This window comes from Rhopalosiphum padi, chromosome 3, assembly GCF_020882245.1.
Source record: "Rhopalosiphum padi isolate XX-2018 chromosome 3, ASM2088224v1, whole genome shotgun sequence".
Lineage (NCBI taxonomy): Eukaryota > Metazoa > Arthropoda > Insecta > Hemiptera > Aphididae > Rhopalosiphum > Rhopalosiphum padi.
In genome coordinates, this window is record NC_083599.1 from 61,209,234 (window position 1) to 61,226,032 (window position 16,799).

At 29.0% G+C, this 16,799-nt stretch overlaps 3 protein-coding genes across 5 annotated transcripts; 1 reads left to right on the top strand and 2 right to left on the bottom strand.

Annotated features, from left to right (window-relative positions):
• Window positions 1-1,346: 1,346 nt before the first annotated feature.
• On the bottom strand, window positions 1,347-2,912 carry LOC132928066 (uncharacterized). The gene is made up of 2 exons (XM_060992629.1): window positions 2,472-2,912; window positions 1,347-1,727 (listed from the first exon to the last, which is right to left on the bottom strand). The coding sequence occupies exons 1-2, from the start codon at window positions 2,678-2,680 to the stop codon at window positions 1,496-1,498; spliced, it is 441 nt and encodes a 146-aa protein (XP_060848612.1). The 5' UTR covers window positions 2,681-2,912; the 3' UTR covers window positions 1,347-1,495.
• Window positions 2,913-4,724: 1,812 nt separating this feature from the next.
• On the bottom strand, window positions 4,725-10,561 carry LOC132925282 (uncharacterized). The gene is made up of 4 exons (XM_060989690.1): window positions 10,283-10,561; window positions 7,116-7,359; window positions 5,339-5,505; window positions 4,725-5,069 (listed from the first exon to the last, which is right to left on the bottom strand). The coding sequence occupies exons 1-4, from the start codon at window positions 10,559-10,561 to the stop codon at window positions 4,857-4,859; spliced, it is 903 nt and encodes a 300-aa protein (XP_060845673.1). The 3' UTR covers window positions 4,725-4,856.
• LOC132924354 (DDB1- and CUL4-associated factor 7) lies at window positions 9,638-16,577 on the top strand. 3 transcript variants are annotated; one of them, XM_060988601.1, is made up of 9 exons: window positions 9,638-10,347; window positions 12,024-12,184; window positions 12,257-12,398; window positions 12,729-12,827; window positions 13,002-13,124; window positions 13,200-13,323; window positions 13,390-13,541; window positions 14,102-14,219; window positions 14,292-16,577. In XM_060988601.1, the coding sequence occupies exons 2-9, from the start codon at window positions 12,078-12,080 to the stop codon at window positions 14,465-14,467; spliced, it is 1,041 nt and encodes a 346-aa protein (XP_060844584.1). In that variant the 5' UTR covers window positions 9,638-10,347; window positions 12,024-12,077; the 3' UTR covers window positions 14,468-16,577. The 3 variants fall into 3 exon arrangements, with proteins under 3 accessions (XP_060844584.1, XP_060844585.1, XP_060844586.1); XM_060988602.1 differs by having other exon boundaries at window positions 9,638-10,343; XM_060988603.1 differs by lacking the exon at window positions 9,638-10,347 and adding an exon at window positions 10,370-10,542.
• The last annotated feature ends 222 nt before the right edge of the window (window positions 16,578-16,799 follow it).

A 16,799-nucleotide genomic window follows, 5' to 3' on the forward strand; every position in this document is an offset into this window, starting at 1 on the left:
CTAACTACTTAGGATTAAGTTGTAATAAATGTAAATAATGTTTACGGATTTTAATTAGGTCTACTAAAAATTAAGATACACCATTGTTTTGATTCGTTTAATTCATATTTGACAATATTATTTTTTAATGCCTTTAGAATTTAGATAGACATATTATTTATAAAAACTCTAAATTTACTTCTAGAATTTTGGATTTGATTAGCATCAAATAATTTTCAAATTTTTAAATTAAAAGTTCATCAATGTTTTATATTAATTATTATTTATTAAGTATACAAAATGTAATGCTATGTTAGAAAATAGGTAGATTTTGGCTACAAACGTTTAAAAAAAAATTAATTTTGAATAAGGTCTTATTGTTATTAAGAAGACAACACATGCGGGTGTCTCTGTCTTACTAACGTACATGTACATGTACATCATAACAAATTTTAGTTCAGCAAAATACATTTTGTGGCGTTAGCGTAAATATTAGAGTAAATTTACCTATTATCAAATTTAAAGGTAAGAATATTATCTAGACAATGACATATAATTTTATTTATATTATTATGTGGAAGTGAGTTATGAACATTTTAAAGTTGTAATATTTTACATAACTATAATTCACTTTAAAATAATAATAACAATAAAAGCATAATATGTCATTGTCTAGATAATATTCTTACCTTTAAATTTGATAATAGGTAAATTTACTCTTATATTAAGGCTAACATCACAAAATGTATTCTGCTAAACGAAAATTTGTTATGATGTAGGTACATGTACGTTAGTAAGAGAAAGACAACACATGCAGGTATGGCGTCCTCTAAATGCGTTTCCACAGTAATATGAAGAGTTGAATACAAGTTGCTAAATAATCGGTATACACTCGTATTTATGTGTCTTTTTTTGTTCATACATTATTTTACACGGTGTAGTAAAAATGTATTACTGTTATTATCGATAGATTTATTTGTATTTTTTAAACACTCTTCTTGTTAACAATCTTATAATCCTATTTTTAAGTTTCTGAGTAGGTACAATCTAAATTATTTTAAATGAATATAATGCCTTATATAGTTATATATATATTATATATATATATATATATATTTTATAAAATAAAATATAACTCACTCACAATTCATTTGTATGTTTATTGTAATAGCGCGTCAATTTTGTACTTACGAATTTATTTACTTTACTATATTATGGATTTTACCAACTATTTGAAATTACTATTGATAATTTGATAATACAAATAAATAACTATAAAATAAATAATAATGCATTTAGAGAATATGGGAACAAATATGTATTTAACTTAGAAAGGCTTATGTTATACATTTATAATAGGTTGACTAGTTAATTTTAAAAAAACATTTAAAATATTTAATGTTGGTCATTTTATTCTTATAGATAATATAATAAAAAATAATTAAAACCCTTTAGACTAATTTACACTTTATCATCTTGCAATATTATATTTGAATAAATCAATTATTTTGATCCGTCATGGAAAGACAAGACTACCTCGGCCATCGTTATCATGTTTTCCTTCGCTCCGCAGCATTTCAATCCAACGCACACATTTCATTATCTTTTTGAAACGTCTAAAACACACATCATAGACGTCAATGAGCATTTCGACCTGATCCGCCGTACCGGTGGTATGATTTACGACAATTCCTAAAAATGTCAGTTCACCGGCCAGATACTTCGTCTCGGCAGCGGCGGCATACAGTCTGAAATCCAATTCAAGGGTAATAGGTTCTCAATCGTTAGTGGCGTATTCACGAATATTGAATTTTTAGTGGAGGATAATTTTGTTAACTCTTTTAAAATGCAAAAACTTAATTGTCATCTGATTTTTTTTTGTTTACCAAGGTTAATAATATTAAAAAAAAATTTGGTAAGTATAATAAGTTTAAGACATATCTTAATATTTATTCACCCTAATTAAACAGCAAAATTGTGTATATCTGTTATCTAACCTAATTACCATTATATTGAATAATCTCATGAATATCTTCATATCGTCAATTGACAATGGTATTTTTTTTTAAACTGAATACGGAGGGTATCTACAGACTTATTGATAATGAATGGATACTATAGAGTACTTACATTTTCACCAAATCAGATATTATTTAAGTTCGAAATTGAGACTGTAGTATAGCAAAGTAAACAAATATTAATAAACATTCTCAAAGATAACACATTAATTACATAAGAAATAAACTAAATAAAAGAGATGATCGTTAGGTATTTAGGTATTTCTTTAAAGTGAAATAATCGCATTGGAATTATTTATATTCAATAAAGAAAAGAAATAAATGCATACCAAATAATAACAATACATAATATGTATATATACGTATATAATTAATTATATAATACAAGCAAGATATTGAATTACGTATATATTTATAATCACAACAATATATTTAAATCGAAAGGTATTTTTATTATATAACATATTTTTTCACCTAAATTCGATTTCGGATCTTTGTGTGACAGTTGAATGATCGGTATATTGTAGGCATTTTTCCAACCATTGACGCGTCTTGAGTACCAGACTGGCGAGCATCGTCACGGCGTACACGATTTTGTGTACAGGCACCATGTTCTCATAATACGGATGACAATGGCACGCGCTGTTGCAACAATATAACTGTCCGTGTGGTTTATTAACCATTTTGTTATACAATTTTATGTCTTAAACATTTTATCATGAAAATAGTATGGAAAAAGTACTTAGAAAAAGACACATGCGTAAATTGGAAGTCGTACCTAAATTTTCTTCAAAATCATGTTAAGTATACAGAGATGAGAGATTAATACCACCATCTACGAACGAAAATAAAGGAGAGACTAAAGTAATTTAATTATAAGAATAAAATTGGAAGGTATTTGATGATTTATTTTTAATTTCTACTGTTAGCTTAACTTTAGCCTTGTCAGTTAATGAAAATTTATACAGCAATTTATAAGCAACTTAAAAAAAATATCTTATCTAGGTATTCTTATTTCATATCAAAAACAAAACATTAATAGTTATTAATTACCCAATTATTATTAAAACCAATAAAACCTAAACCTTGTAAGTTGTATTTATTTAAGTTCATTTCATTTTTAAATCTTTTTCAGTCACATTTTAAGTCAATTGCCTATAGTTAATATTATATATATAATTAATAATTATATTTAATTTTTAAAACTTATTTTATTATTTGCTAACATTATTACATATTTACATGAGTCTTGTAAACATGATTGATTAGTGACCAATTATTGAACTTTGACTTTAGTGAACTATTAAATGAATCAATAATTTTATGCAACTTCTTGTTAATATATGTACGTATATACGTATAAATATATACACATATTATTTTGTTTTATATATATTTTTATATAATTCAAAAAAACTTTAAAAATAATCTAAGAACACCAATTTGTCTGAGTTGGATATGGCATATATGCTTCGTAACAACCCAAAAACCTAGTCGAACGTTTCGGAGCCGGTAAAAATATTCCTACTATAAGGTACCTAGTACATTATAGATAAGTCGATTTTTATAATCAATACAATACCTACATTTTCTTTTCTACTTTTACAGACTAGAAATATCAATATATCTTATAATATAATAAAGTTATATATTAGAAAAATAGTACTCAAATATATCATGATTTTGTAACCAAATATGTCACATTTTGGGATAAAATACCAAAATGTATTGTAGGCGTTGTAGCTCTGTTATCTCTATAACATATCATAAAAAAAACGAATATTTTTTTTAATATTTGAATAACATTGTAAAGTACCAATTTTTAAATAATAAAGAAAACATTAAATAAACAAGTAAAATTGTATTGTATAATTATTAATATTTAAATTGTAAAAAAAATATTTATTTATTTGATTATGTAGAAATGTAGTACCCACATTTATGTATTAGATAATAGATATAGAACACTAGTGATTTATTATTAAAATTATTTCAGGATTCAACACTAGTGAACTAGGTACCTATATGTAAACCTGCTATAAGACACCATTTAGAAGACATATTTACACAAGTGTAATGGTTTCACGTGCACGTGTAATTGTGTAGGTAATCCAAAATGTAAGGGGCTCCATATAGGTATCATGATGTACACTTAATCCCAAGCACACAATTTCCGTATCCCTTATCGGATACATACCGATTATGACTAATGACTAGACACCCACACTTGACTTACAACTTTTTGACAAAAAAAAAATAGTAGACTTGCAATAAAAATTGCAGTTGCCCAATCAAGTAAATTAATGACAGACTTCCGCACGAGCAAATTATGTCTGAAGCGAATAGCACTCAATCTGAGATCCACTTAAACTGACGTCGCTCCAATACGCCACGAATGGATTGCCCAGGTCCGATTTACACCTGTTGTAACTATAATTACCAAGTACTCATTTCTACTATTCATAGCATTCTACTTTACGTTTTATGATTTGCACAAGGCCATAAAATAACACCAAACATGCTTTAGAGTGCTAAGTTATCATAGGAATTAATATTACAAAATAGATTTGCACATTATACGACTTTTAACTAGACAATCTCAATAAGCAACCAACTATAATCCCAATCAAAGGTGTAGAAACTTCCGACAAAATGAGTTTCACTTCCTCCAAAGTATATTGTATACAGTTCAGTAGTAGTGTTAAATTTACCAAAAGGCAGTAATGATTAAATAATCACCTGTTTTTAATACTATTTTTTTATATACAATAGAATACAAATTTATTATGTAAGTCACCAATAATAGGTATACAGTATACACTATACAGTCATGGACATTAACATAAAGTACATTCTTATTCACCGCTGTCTTATGACATTTAAAGACCACGCGTATATTACATATACCAATTTGCTTACCGGCGAGAGTATCCTATTCACGACATGTCTTGGAAATGTCATATTACTCGTTTTCAGTTGACACAGCTTGTGAATTATAGAGTTATATGTGGTATATTCTTTCATTGGTGTACAACTTTCATCCCATTTAATATTCTGAGGTTTAATCACAGGCTGATCATATGGTTAACCAACGATATTGTGTACATAAATAAAAAAATTATAATAAATTATTACCAGATTTTAATTTTACATTAAAATTTCGAGTTCTAAATAAAAAATAAACGGATTGGGTATCCAAAATAATTATTTTTCATAATTTTATTTTAACTTTAATTATTTATTACGATATATTGATAATTGATGTGTAGATATTATAAGTACATGTACCTAGTATATACCTAAGTCAAAATTTTATGCTTAAATTAATAAACCATACATACCGGAAGTATGGTCTTTTTTGCAACGCGTTTTATGCATTTTTCGGTGCTCGTCTGTTGACTCTTATCAGTCGTTGACTTAAACGTAACCACCAGGCCCATTGATTGATCGTTTGTCTGACTTGAAACATTAACCTTTAGGTTCGCTGTTGTGATGTCAGTCTGAAATTCTGCAATGACTCTGTATTATATATTTATACGTAATAATAAGTTTAGTTAATTAAATACTACTGATTATGACTACTTTCAGTTTAGTAGTCTACAATATATTCTAATTTATTCTTGTCAGTACATACCTTCGACATTTAACTTCCATTGAAATTTAATATTTTAAATGTCTTTTTAGAACAGACATAATACACTAGCTTTTAAAATGTATGATAAACCTACTCAAAAACCCGCAAAAAAAAATGCAATTAATTGTGTCGTTTTGAAAATGTTTTTGTACTATACAAAAGTTGTGTGTTCAAAAATCATAAATACATCGATACTCTATAGTATTCACACTTAAAATCTTAAATTAACTAATTATACTTATGAAAGTATTCAACATTTAAATTTTTTGAAAAAAAAGGATTTATATATTTTTTTTGATTCTGAACGGAGTGAGGAATGTATTGATTTTACAATGATATGCATATTTTTTTTTGTGTTTGTCATAACGTTTTGGAGTAGAAATAACGTTTTGATTTTTGACTTCAGCCTCTCTTTGAAAAGGAAAATCAATCTAGTTGGTACTTTGGGGGGCAAACAATTTACAATAGTTTTCAAAACGTCAGGAAAAACAGGAATTTTTACATTTAATCAGTTTTTGACAAAATTAAATTTTATTTTGCTGTAACTCGAAAACGAATCATTGTAAATACTTGAAATTTTCATCAAATGTTTATATAAGCGTTATCTAATTACGATTAAATTTTTAAAATATTTTGACTTTTTTCAAGCTATATGTATATAGACAATTTAAATTTTCGATTTTTCTAAGTTTTTTTTTGAAATACTTATAAAACAATTTGACAACCCAAAATATCTTTAAAATTTAATATAAGCTTTATTATAAATTATAATTATCGTACCTATTAAAAAAAAAAAATAAAAAATCGTTACTCACAATTTTTATTTAAAAGCATTTAAAGTTCAAATGATTACGAAATATGTCAAAATCGCGAAAATTTGCAAGGAATTCTGAAGTAGAAAATTCGTAACATTTCTGTGATTTATACCTAAGATTAAAAATCCCAATACAACGTTATCCATAAGTTTTCCTTCAAGTAACTGTAAAAAAAATTCTAGCGTCAATATAGAAAACATTTTATAAGCGTATGAAATTTAATTTTTTACGAAATCGCGTAAAATATTACAATTTAAATATAGGTACAAGTAATAATATAGTATATCCTACTAATTATCCTAGACTGATAAATCAACTTCGGTTAGAATTGTTTTTCGTATACTTTCAATGATACCTGTCATTGCATTCAAATTTAACACATCCATTATAATGATCTACTCTCCATCTCTTCTGTACAGCAGAGCAATACTCACTTGCCCACTATTTTTTTATTTTATGTTAAATACTTATTATAATATAATATGAACATTTTATATTTAATCGACCTTTGGATAGTATAATAGTGTATCATGATTCAAGCTTTTGCTATGTATAGGCAGTGAAACTAATAGTTTTGTCCATAAGACTATATTATTTTCAAAAGTAAATGAGTTATATAGAAAATATATTATATAGACAGATACGTGAAAACTTACGAATATTACATACCCTCGACGATTATAGGTGCTTCTTCAAGTTGCTTATTAACTTTATCTTTCTCGACTTCCTTCTCGACTTGATCTTTGGTCTTTATCTTTCGCACACTCAACAAAATTCGGTCTCTGCAATCCCACAATGACTCAGCATCCTGAACGACCGCATCCCGAGACTTTTTTATTACCTTACCCCCCGATACTCCATCACTGAAGTTACTCGTGTATGACGATTCAGAAGAATTTTTTATAATTGGTTTCTTCTTAAACAAATTTATAAACATTTTCCACCATACAAAAATATTGTAAAAAAAATATTTTTTTTATTTTGATTTAAAAAACATTTTTTTACCAAGGTAACCAGAGATTAGTATTATATCTAAATTTACTCATGTAATAAGTAATAACGTAAAAATAGAAATAGAAGAAATGTAAAATTAAAAATAATTTTAAAAGGGTAAAAGTGGTAAACGGTAATTATTAATAAGGTCACAAGCCTTTAGAGGATGGGTCTAGGTCTGGGGGATTATTCCCTACACTTAAAAGTGCTGATAAAACCACCTACTAGATATCAATTTCAAATTAACGCTATTACCTACCTCCTGATCTCCGGAGAGCTTTCGATGTCGAGGTCGTGTGTTCGAGAATATGATTAAGCTATATAATTAAATAATTAATACAATTGTGATATGTCAGCATATCATTATACTCAATATTTACCAAAATAATTAATTTATATTTATAATATTGTAAACCCTGTCTAAATGATTAATACTCTAATAATATGAAAACTGTTGGGACTAGATATTTTTTCCATTAAATATTATAGGTTCTAAGAAAAAAATAAAAATTACAACTTTACCGATAAACTTTTATTATTACTTCATATTATTCATTATACTTAAATTGTATTACAATTAAAAATTATTTTATTATACATATATTATTATAATGTTTATGAAGATCAAAACACGTAGCACTCTAATATTGGTTGTTAGATTAATGAAATAAATGAAAAATAATGTAATAAACTAATAACTAATAATAAATAATAATAAACTTAATAACGTAACGACTAATTATAAATAATCAAAAATAACGATTCATGTTTTTTTTAAATTTTCACGGCTCCTTTGAAATGTTGTCATGCTTTTCTAGAGGGGCGCATCCCCCAGGTTGAGAACCCAGAACCGTTGAAGTAGAGTTAATATATTACTATTTTAGGACAATGTTTATATGAATGAAGTTAATATTTACAGAGAAAAAGTATAAAGTACAATTGGTTATATTTTATAGAGTATAGACATAATATGAATGACAGCATTAAGTGTGCAATTTTATTGTGAGTTCCATAACTCTAAGAAGTCCATTCATAAATTCTTTTTTTCCCAGGCCTCAGCTAATATTTTTCTTATCAACAGCAGGCATTTAATTAAATTAGTTTGAATTAAGATAGTCTTAGATCATATCCAACGAAATTACACATAATGTTTAATCTAAGAAGATAGTCAACAAACAATTTTCTAAAATTTTTTTTAATTTACTTGATAGGGGTCATTTAGTAAATTCAATTTGGGTATTATTAATTTTAATGAATTTATTAATTAATATTTATGTGTGCAATGTGCATATTATTGTGTTTTTTTGTACTAGAGTCTAACCGGTAAAATGTCCAATCAAAAGTATACAATTATTCTTTGTATAGTATTATTTAGAATATTAAAATATAAAATTTAAAAAAGTATATAGTTTTCGTAACAATGTCATTAATGTCTTCAACATAATATTATTCAAAACAATATTATTCAATATTTCAATGTATTTTTTTTTAACAGCCATAAAAGGAAACTTATTACTATTATAATAACTTCTTATTAGTTTAATTATTATTATTTGTATGAACATTAAACAGCCAACTGGCAACTACCAGCCACGGCCATATTATATAGGTAAATATAAAAAGATAAATATTATAATATATTATTTAATTATCTAAAGATTCTTGTTTACAGTAACAAATACTTATATACCTACTATACTACTATAGTGCTATTTATTTTGTACAAAATTAATCAGCTGTCAATAAAAATAGCAATACTATGCCATTGCCCATTATTGCCGAAACTAAATGGTACATATTTTCGTCATGTATTAAAAACATATAATATTACAATAATAATTGAATAATTCATTAAAACGAACAGAGGCACATTTAAAACTAATCTGCCCATCCGGCTCCACGAGTATAGCGATGGCAGTGTAGCGTTTGGCACTAACATCGACTGAAACGTACAGGTAAAATCGGAGAATAAGTAATAGGTAGTAGTCATGGATGATGGATCTTATTCTGTGGTAAAATCCGCGTTTCGGTCCTGATGTTTTACCCGGTCGGCTCGCTGAACGATCGCGGGAATACGCAATCGCAGTGCGCGGGCGCGCGCCTCGCCGCCGACGGTCGATAATCGATAGCGAGCCAAACACCTCCACCGCTCTCCACCGCCGGAGACGACTATTGCCTCCAAAAACGCGACAAAAGCCGCACGGCGCACACCGAACCGCCTCCGCCTGACCAGCTGCCGCCACCATAGCGTTTGTTTACGTTTCCAATATCATATTATTTTTTTTTCATATTATCAACAACTTACTACTATCGTCGCTATTATATTACAATACAATATTTGTTTACTTATCTGTCGGCGGTCCTCGTTTCCGCCATTATTCTTTTTTTTTCCATTCGTTTTCCCCACCGCCGCCGCGTACCCGTGTAACAATAGGTAACATTTATTACTCAATTTATTACAGTCGGTATTTCGACGACGACGCCGCCGCCGCCACCGTCCGCCACCGCCACCGCCACTTCCATCCCCACCGCCGCTCCGTCACTTCCGCCCGACCGTCCACCGAACCGCGACTGTTGTGTCCGCTTCGGTTATCAGTGAAACGCAGCGTCTCTCGGCGCGACGGACGACGGACACCACCGGCTAGATCGGCCGACAAAAAAACAGCACCGAACGTCGCGCGCCGCCAACCGGTTACGGGTACTCCGACGGCCGCCCGCGCACCGACACCCGCGAACACGGTCGCCGGTTCTTGGCCGCGAGTACACACGACATGCGAACGCCGAGTCGCCGACGGTGAGTAGGTACCGATAACGCGCGCCATGCATCACGGCGGACGACGGACACCTGGCCGGCATTGAGCACCAACTGCGTCTGAAGCGGAGTCAGCGAACAGCACAGCAGCTGTAGGTAAACATGGTCGGCGGTTGAGTGTCCCGACGTTTTTCGTTTTCTTCGTCGGCTCTTCCAAGTCTCGTACTATGATAATGACTAATAGTCGATGTTGTTTCTCTCGCGGGATGTCTCCGCGCGTTACAGTGCATAACGCCGCATCGTCGCACGGTACGGTGTTTTCGCGTAAAAAAACGGATACGATTTCAATTTGTAAGTCATATTTGACCATGCAGAGTAGTAAGAATGTGACGTTTGAAACAGCAGATTGCCGTTTATTACATAATATTATCAATAATGTTGTTTTCTTTCTGTCGCAACTGATGTTTCAATAAACTGTAAACGAGAATCTATAGGTAGTGTCTGTTCTCCTATAGTTTTTTGTTTAACAAAAATAAATTCATTACTTACAAGTTACAATATGTGTCTACAAATAAAAACTACTTAAATATAAATTTTAATAAACATCCAAGACAATTTGTGTTCATCTTTTCTATATAGTTTTTAATAGATATTATATTTTTTTTCTTCATAATTTAAAGACCCACGAAGGCCTGTCATTGAATAGTTTCTTCAATCAAACCAACCAAGCCCTCTTATGTATCCCTTCATCTATTGTGCTTATTGTAAAGAATGACTTCATACAAATTAAAAATAATCATGACAAAGAAAAATAATTAAAAGACTAAAAAGAAATACAAACAAAATGTTCATGTTTACAATTTAACCGGTAAATAATTTATGTGGGTGCTATTCGGATGTGCGGTGAAATGTGTTTTTGCTCAGATTTGTGATCTACAATAATATATCGGCAGTTAGATAATTTAACATCTAACAATCACTGTGAGCATTATTATTATTTTTATGCATAACAATATACAGTGGTCGCTGCTTATTAGACTTACATTGGGACTAGACCATTTGAATCCATAAACCGAAAGAGTCAAGAATGACTACTAAAAAATAATTAAAATAGTTGTTTACTTAAAAATACTTATTGAGATTTAAGCTACTATGTAAAATTCTGTTTAATTAGAAATTAAATAAGTATTTTTTGCTGTGTGTTAGTAATGTGCAAATCAGTATCAGCCATTTTGCATCTAATAGGCGAATGAGTCGATTAACCGTGAGCCCAATGAATGGCGACCACTGTATATACCTATTTAAAAATATGAATATAATAAATAAAAAAATATTTTACAATTTAGTTAATATACTATTTACAATTCCACAAAAATCCAGTTGGTAGTGAAGTAATTAGTGTTGGTGCTTCTAATAGTTTTTTTAAGTGCTATTTTCCAGGCATGATATTTCTATGACTTGTTAACACCTGTTGAGGATTCACATAATTTCTCTAATGATTTTAGCCAACATTATTCAAGCATCTATATATCGTATATTTATTAGAATGAATAACTACTTCTACAATATTGGAACTAACGTAGTTTAGTCCTTTCTACAGATATAGAATAGTAAAAATACCTGTAGTATTAATACTTAATAAAATGGTGGCACTTTAAAAATAAAAATAGTTATTGCTCTAAGATTACGTCCGTAGATAATAATATAGTATTGTCTATTAATAATATTTTATTTTTAAATACATTAAAATTTTGACCAAATTTTTACAAAAATATCCCACTCTAGCTATTAAAATTATTCTTCTCATTAATTTAAAAACATCATGTTTTTAGGTGTGTATCTATATTATTGCATACATTTTTTGTGGATAATTGATTATATTCAAAATGGCAGTCCACGGCTCTACACCTAAGCGTAAAGAAATTTACAAGCACGAGGCGCCATGGCCACTGTACAGTATGAACTGGTCTGTACGACCTGACAAACGATTTCGGTAATAATCAGACATTAGCCAATAACTATGTATTTGTTTAATATAAGTTTTTATTTATTTATTTTCTTTTAGTCTGGCTATTGGGAGCTTTGTAGAGGAATACAATAACAAAGTACAAATTGTGTCATTAGACGAAGAAGTTTCAGAATTCAGTCCCAAGAGCACATTTGATCATCCGTATCCAACAACAAAAATTATGTGGATTCCTGATAGTGTATGTGTTGTGTATTGTACCCATAGACCTTATACTAATAGACGTGACATCCAGAGTGGATGCGGGTGGGTGGTGCGGTCTTTCCTAACTTTGATAGTACGCGGTGTGAGTATTGATAAGACGCACGGTTACAATGATTGTACAATCCCATGGTTCTTGTGCGCATGTGCAGTGTACATGTACTACCTTGTTCAGCGCCCTCACATATGGACGCCGAAACTACTACCATGTACCGTTTATTAGTGTAAGGTCTATGATTGTACCATGGATGTTATTTATTTTTTTTATTGTTATTGATAAGTTTCTTATCATACTTTTTTTACACTTTAGAAAGGAGTATTTCCAGACTTATTAGCTACAAGTGGTGATTATTTACGAATTTGGAGAGCAGGTGAACCAGAAACAAGATTGGAATGCATTCTTAATAATGTGGGTATTCTAACTTAAAAAATTATTTGTTCCATTACTCGTTCTTAATGTTTTAATTTTTCTATGATACATTTTAATTAAGGTTCTAAATGAAATAAAAATATAAAAAATGTATTAATTCTGTATTTTTGTAAATGTAATATTTTAATATTACTTATTTCCTAATGTTATTAGAACAAGAATTCAGACTTTTGTGCTCCATTGACATCATTTGACTGGAATGAAGTTGATCCAAACTTAATTGGTACATCAAGTATAGATACTACATGTACAATTTGGGGTCTTGAAACAACTCAGGTAATTTTATTAACAATATTTAGTTGGTAAAAATGATTTCATATTAAATTGCTAATGTTTTTAATAAATTCTTAGATTGTTGGACGAATTAATTCTGTTGCGGGGCATGTTAAGACTCAACTTATTGCTCATGACAAAGAAGTATATGATATAGCCTTTAGTCGTGCTGGAGGTGGCCGTGATATGTTTGCTTCAGTTGGTATGAAAACACATAATTTAATTGTATTTATTATTACTATCTAAAACCTTATTTATTTTATTACAGGAGCTGATGGTTCAGTTAGGATGTTTGATCTACGGCATTTGGAACATTCAACTATAATTTATGAAGATCCTCAACACTCTCCACTACTGAGGCTTGCGTGGAACAAACAAGACCCAAATTATCTTGCTACAGTTGCTATGGACGCATGCGAAGTAAATAATATTTATTAGATTCTGAGCGGAGTGAGGAATGTATTGATTTTACAATCATGCATACTTGTTTTTGTATCTGGGGACATGTATCGAGGTAGTAAAAATGCTTAGATTTTCAATTTCATCAACTTTTTTGGTAGAAAAAGTGAACCTAATTAGTAATTTGAGTGGTCACAAGTAAAAAGTTCCCAGGATTTTTCTGAATTATCAGGATAAACAAACAAAAAATTAAGGAAAAATGGAAAATTTTACACAAATCCAATATAATTATTTAAATAATAATAAAACTCTTTTAAGAATATTATTAATTATATGGAATTCAATTTAAAAAATATATAAATTAATTTTAGATATTGACTCAAAAGTTAATGACGATAATATAATAATATGGTATAAATATATAAGATGTAAAATATATCATGAATTAATACACTTTACCTATCATACACATTTAACACACCCTTAATAGTAAACCACTTGACACTTTATGTACAGCAAAGCAGTACACAATTATCTATTTTATTTTTTTGTTTATTCATTATGAATTTTTTTATCCAAAGGTTATTATATTGGATGTCAGAGTGCCTTGTACACCTGTTGCTAGATTAAACAATCATAGAGCATGTGTTAATGGAATCGCATGGGCTCCACATTCATCTTGCCATATATGCACTGCTGGTATGTATAATTATATATTGTTATATGTTCCATTATTTTATGGATGAATCATGATCACTATTTTGTATTTAGGTGATGATCACCAAGCCCTTATTTGGGATATCCAACAAATGCCTAGGGCTATAGAAGATCCAATTCTAGCATATACAGCTGCAGAAGGTGAAATCAATCAAATTCAATGGGGTGCTACTCAACCAGACTGGATCGCCATTTGTTATAATAAGTCGTTGGAAATACTACGAGTGTAGTAATACTGTTGGACTGTTAATGTTGTAAATGCATTATTATACATATTATTTTATATTTTTATCAAATTTCCCACATCAATACAAATTATTTGACTCAGATATTATTAACAAGACTTATAGTTTTATTTGTTACACATGATTTATAAGAGACCGTGATTTATTTTTATTTATGATAAATTTTTATTTTTGTTTTTTTTTTTTTGAGTTATATTATAATAATTTTTTACAACAGTTCAATACATTGTATTATTAAAAACTAGTATAAAATGTATTTCATTAACAGCCCGCCGGTAGATGATTTTTAGCCTGTATTTTTAATAAAGAAGAAGAATACTCTTATAGTAATAAAATATATTGTAGAATTTTGACAATTGATTTTTCAATTGTTGTAAGCCAGCAAAATAATTATAATAATAAATGACATATTATATAATAAATTTATTTTTATTATTTAAATAGTGGTATCCAATACACTTATGTATAAGCAAATATTATGTACGTTTATTAATTCGAAATCTGTAAATATTTACCAAGTATCAGTAATATTAATTTCTTTTTGACAATTGTGTGATTTTTTTTTTTAATTTTTTATGGTAACATTAATTTTTGCTAATTGCATTTGTATGAAAACGCAATAATTAATTTTAATATTATTATACAGTGTGGTGTCTATGTAAATGCAACAACTACTTGAGTAACCCACTGTTATAATTTTAAGTATAATTAATAATTAGTTATTTACTAGTAACATATAAGTTATCAATACTAAAAGTCAACTGTTTTAATGTTAACATAAAATATTTAAATGTTTAAATCCTTTTTTTACAATTATCAACTGTGCACATTAACTAATACCTCAATATTTTGAACTGCGCATTTTTAAATTAAATTATACTTATGAATACTAAGCATGTTTTCCACTAGAATTAAGGAGATAACTTATTACTTAAGTTTATTCAAAATGAGATCATTGCCGATGGTTGAGTTGTGTGCATAGGCATGGCTTTACTACACCAACGTTTCCCAATGTGAGTCCCTCCATATATTTGTGATTATTGAAAAAATTATTTTATATTATATTTGGATTATTTATATTTTAAAAAATTGAAAAAAAGGGGGGTTCCTCAAAACACAAACTATTTCTCAAGGGTGCCGTGGTCGTAAAAATTTGGAAACCGCTGTACCCAGTAGGCGTACAGATAATTAACTCGGTGGGGTTAACAAACAGATATTGTCTGACCACCACCCGATGAAAACTGGTCGCTGTCGGGTAATGATCTCATTTTGAATAGGTTATAGAGATATGATGTTGATGACCTAAAAAAGCTTAAAAAATTACCCCAAACAAATGCTTTAATGCCCTAATAAATATAGAAAATGATCTAACCTAACCTATGAAGTTGTTAAAAAGTAAGATATAAAAAAAAAAAAAATCAGTTAACTTAATTAATAACACTTGTTACTACAAAAACCTACCAATTATAAGAATACAATTATTGTTTTTTAACAAATTTTCTTTAAAATCTAAAAATTCGAGTAAAGTGCCTCTACATTGTATAAAAACTACCAAAATTGACCTATAATATGGAAAATAGAAATAAAAATTATGTTAAAAATAAAAATAAAATTAGTATATTCTGAATTGAGAGAGCATGAAATTAATTTTTAACTAAGATTGCATTTGGAAAAATGCATGTCATCCAGTCACGTAACCAGGGGTGGTGTATGTGCATTTTGTCAATTACTTTTGAATAACACCCCCCCTCCCCTTTGAAAACGCCTAAACGCCTGATGTCATCAACATTCTATCTCTACTTATTACGTATTATAAATTTGTAATAAAGTAAATAGAAAATTTCCACACATGAATCTTATTGAATCATATGAGGAATAAACAATAAATTCAAATTGACAATTTTGTTTTTATACGTTTATTTAAATACTATAATGCAGCAGTTCTCAAACTTATTTTTACGTACCACTTAAGTATATTATCAATTAGTCGCGTACCACTAATGATTAAAAATAGAACGATCCAAATTCCAAATTGTATAGTTAAATACATTTATTTTAAATAATAAATCAGTAAAATACTACAACTGCAGTATAATTATTTTTTGTTTATTAGTTTTGTAAAATAAGATATGAATTAAATAATTGAATGGGTTTATTATCCAAAAACGGCCCTCCGCGTACCACCACAAAGTCTTTCGCGTACCACAGTTTGAGAACCACTGCTATAATGTATTAAATGATACACTTGTTGGAAATCTCATGAATTTGTGTATTACAGTTGATATTTTCACTAATATTACTTTGTTAGTTATCAAAA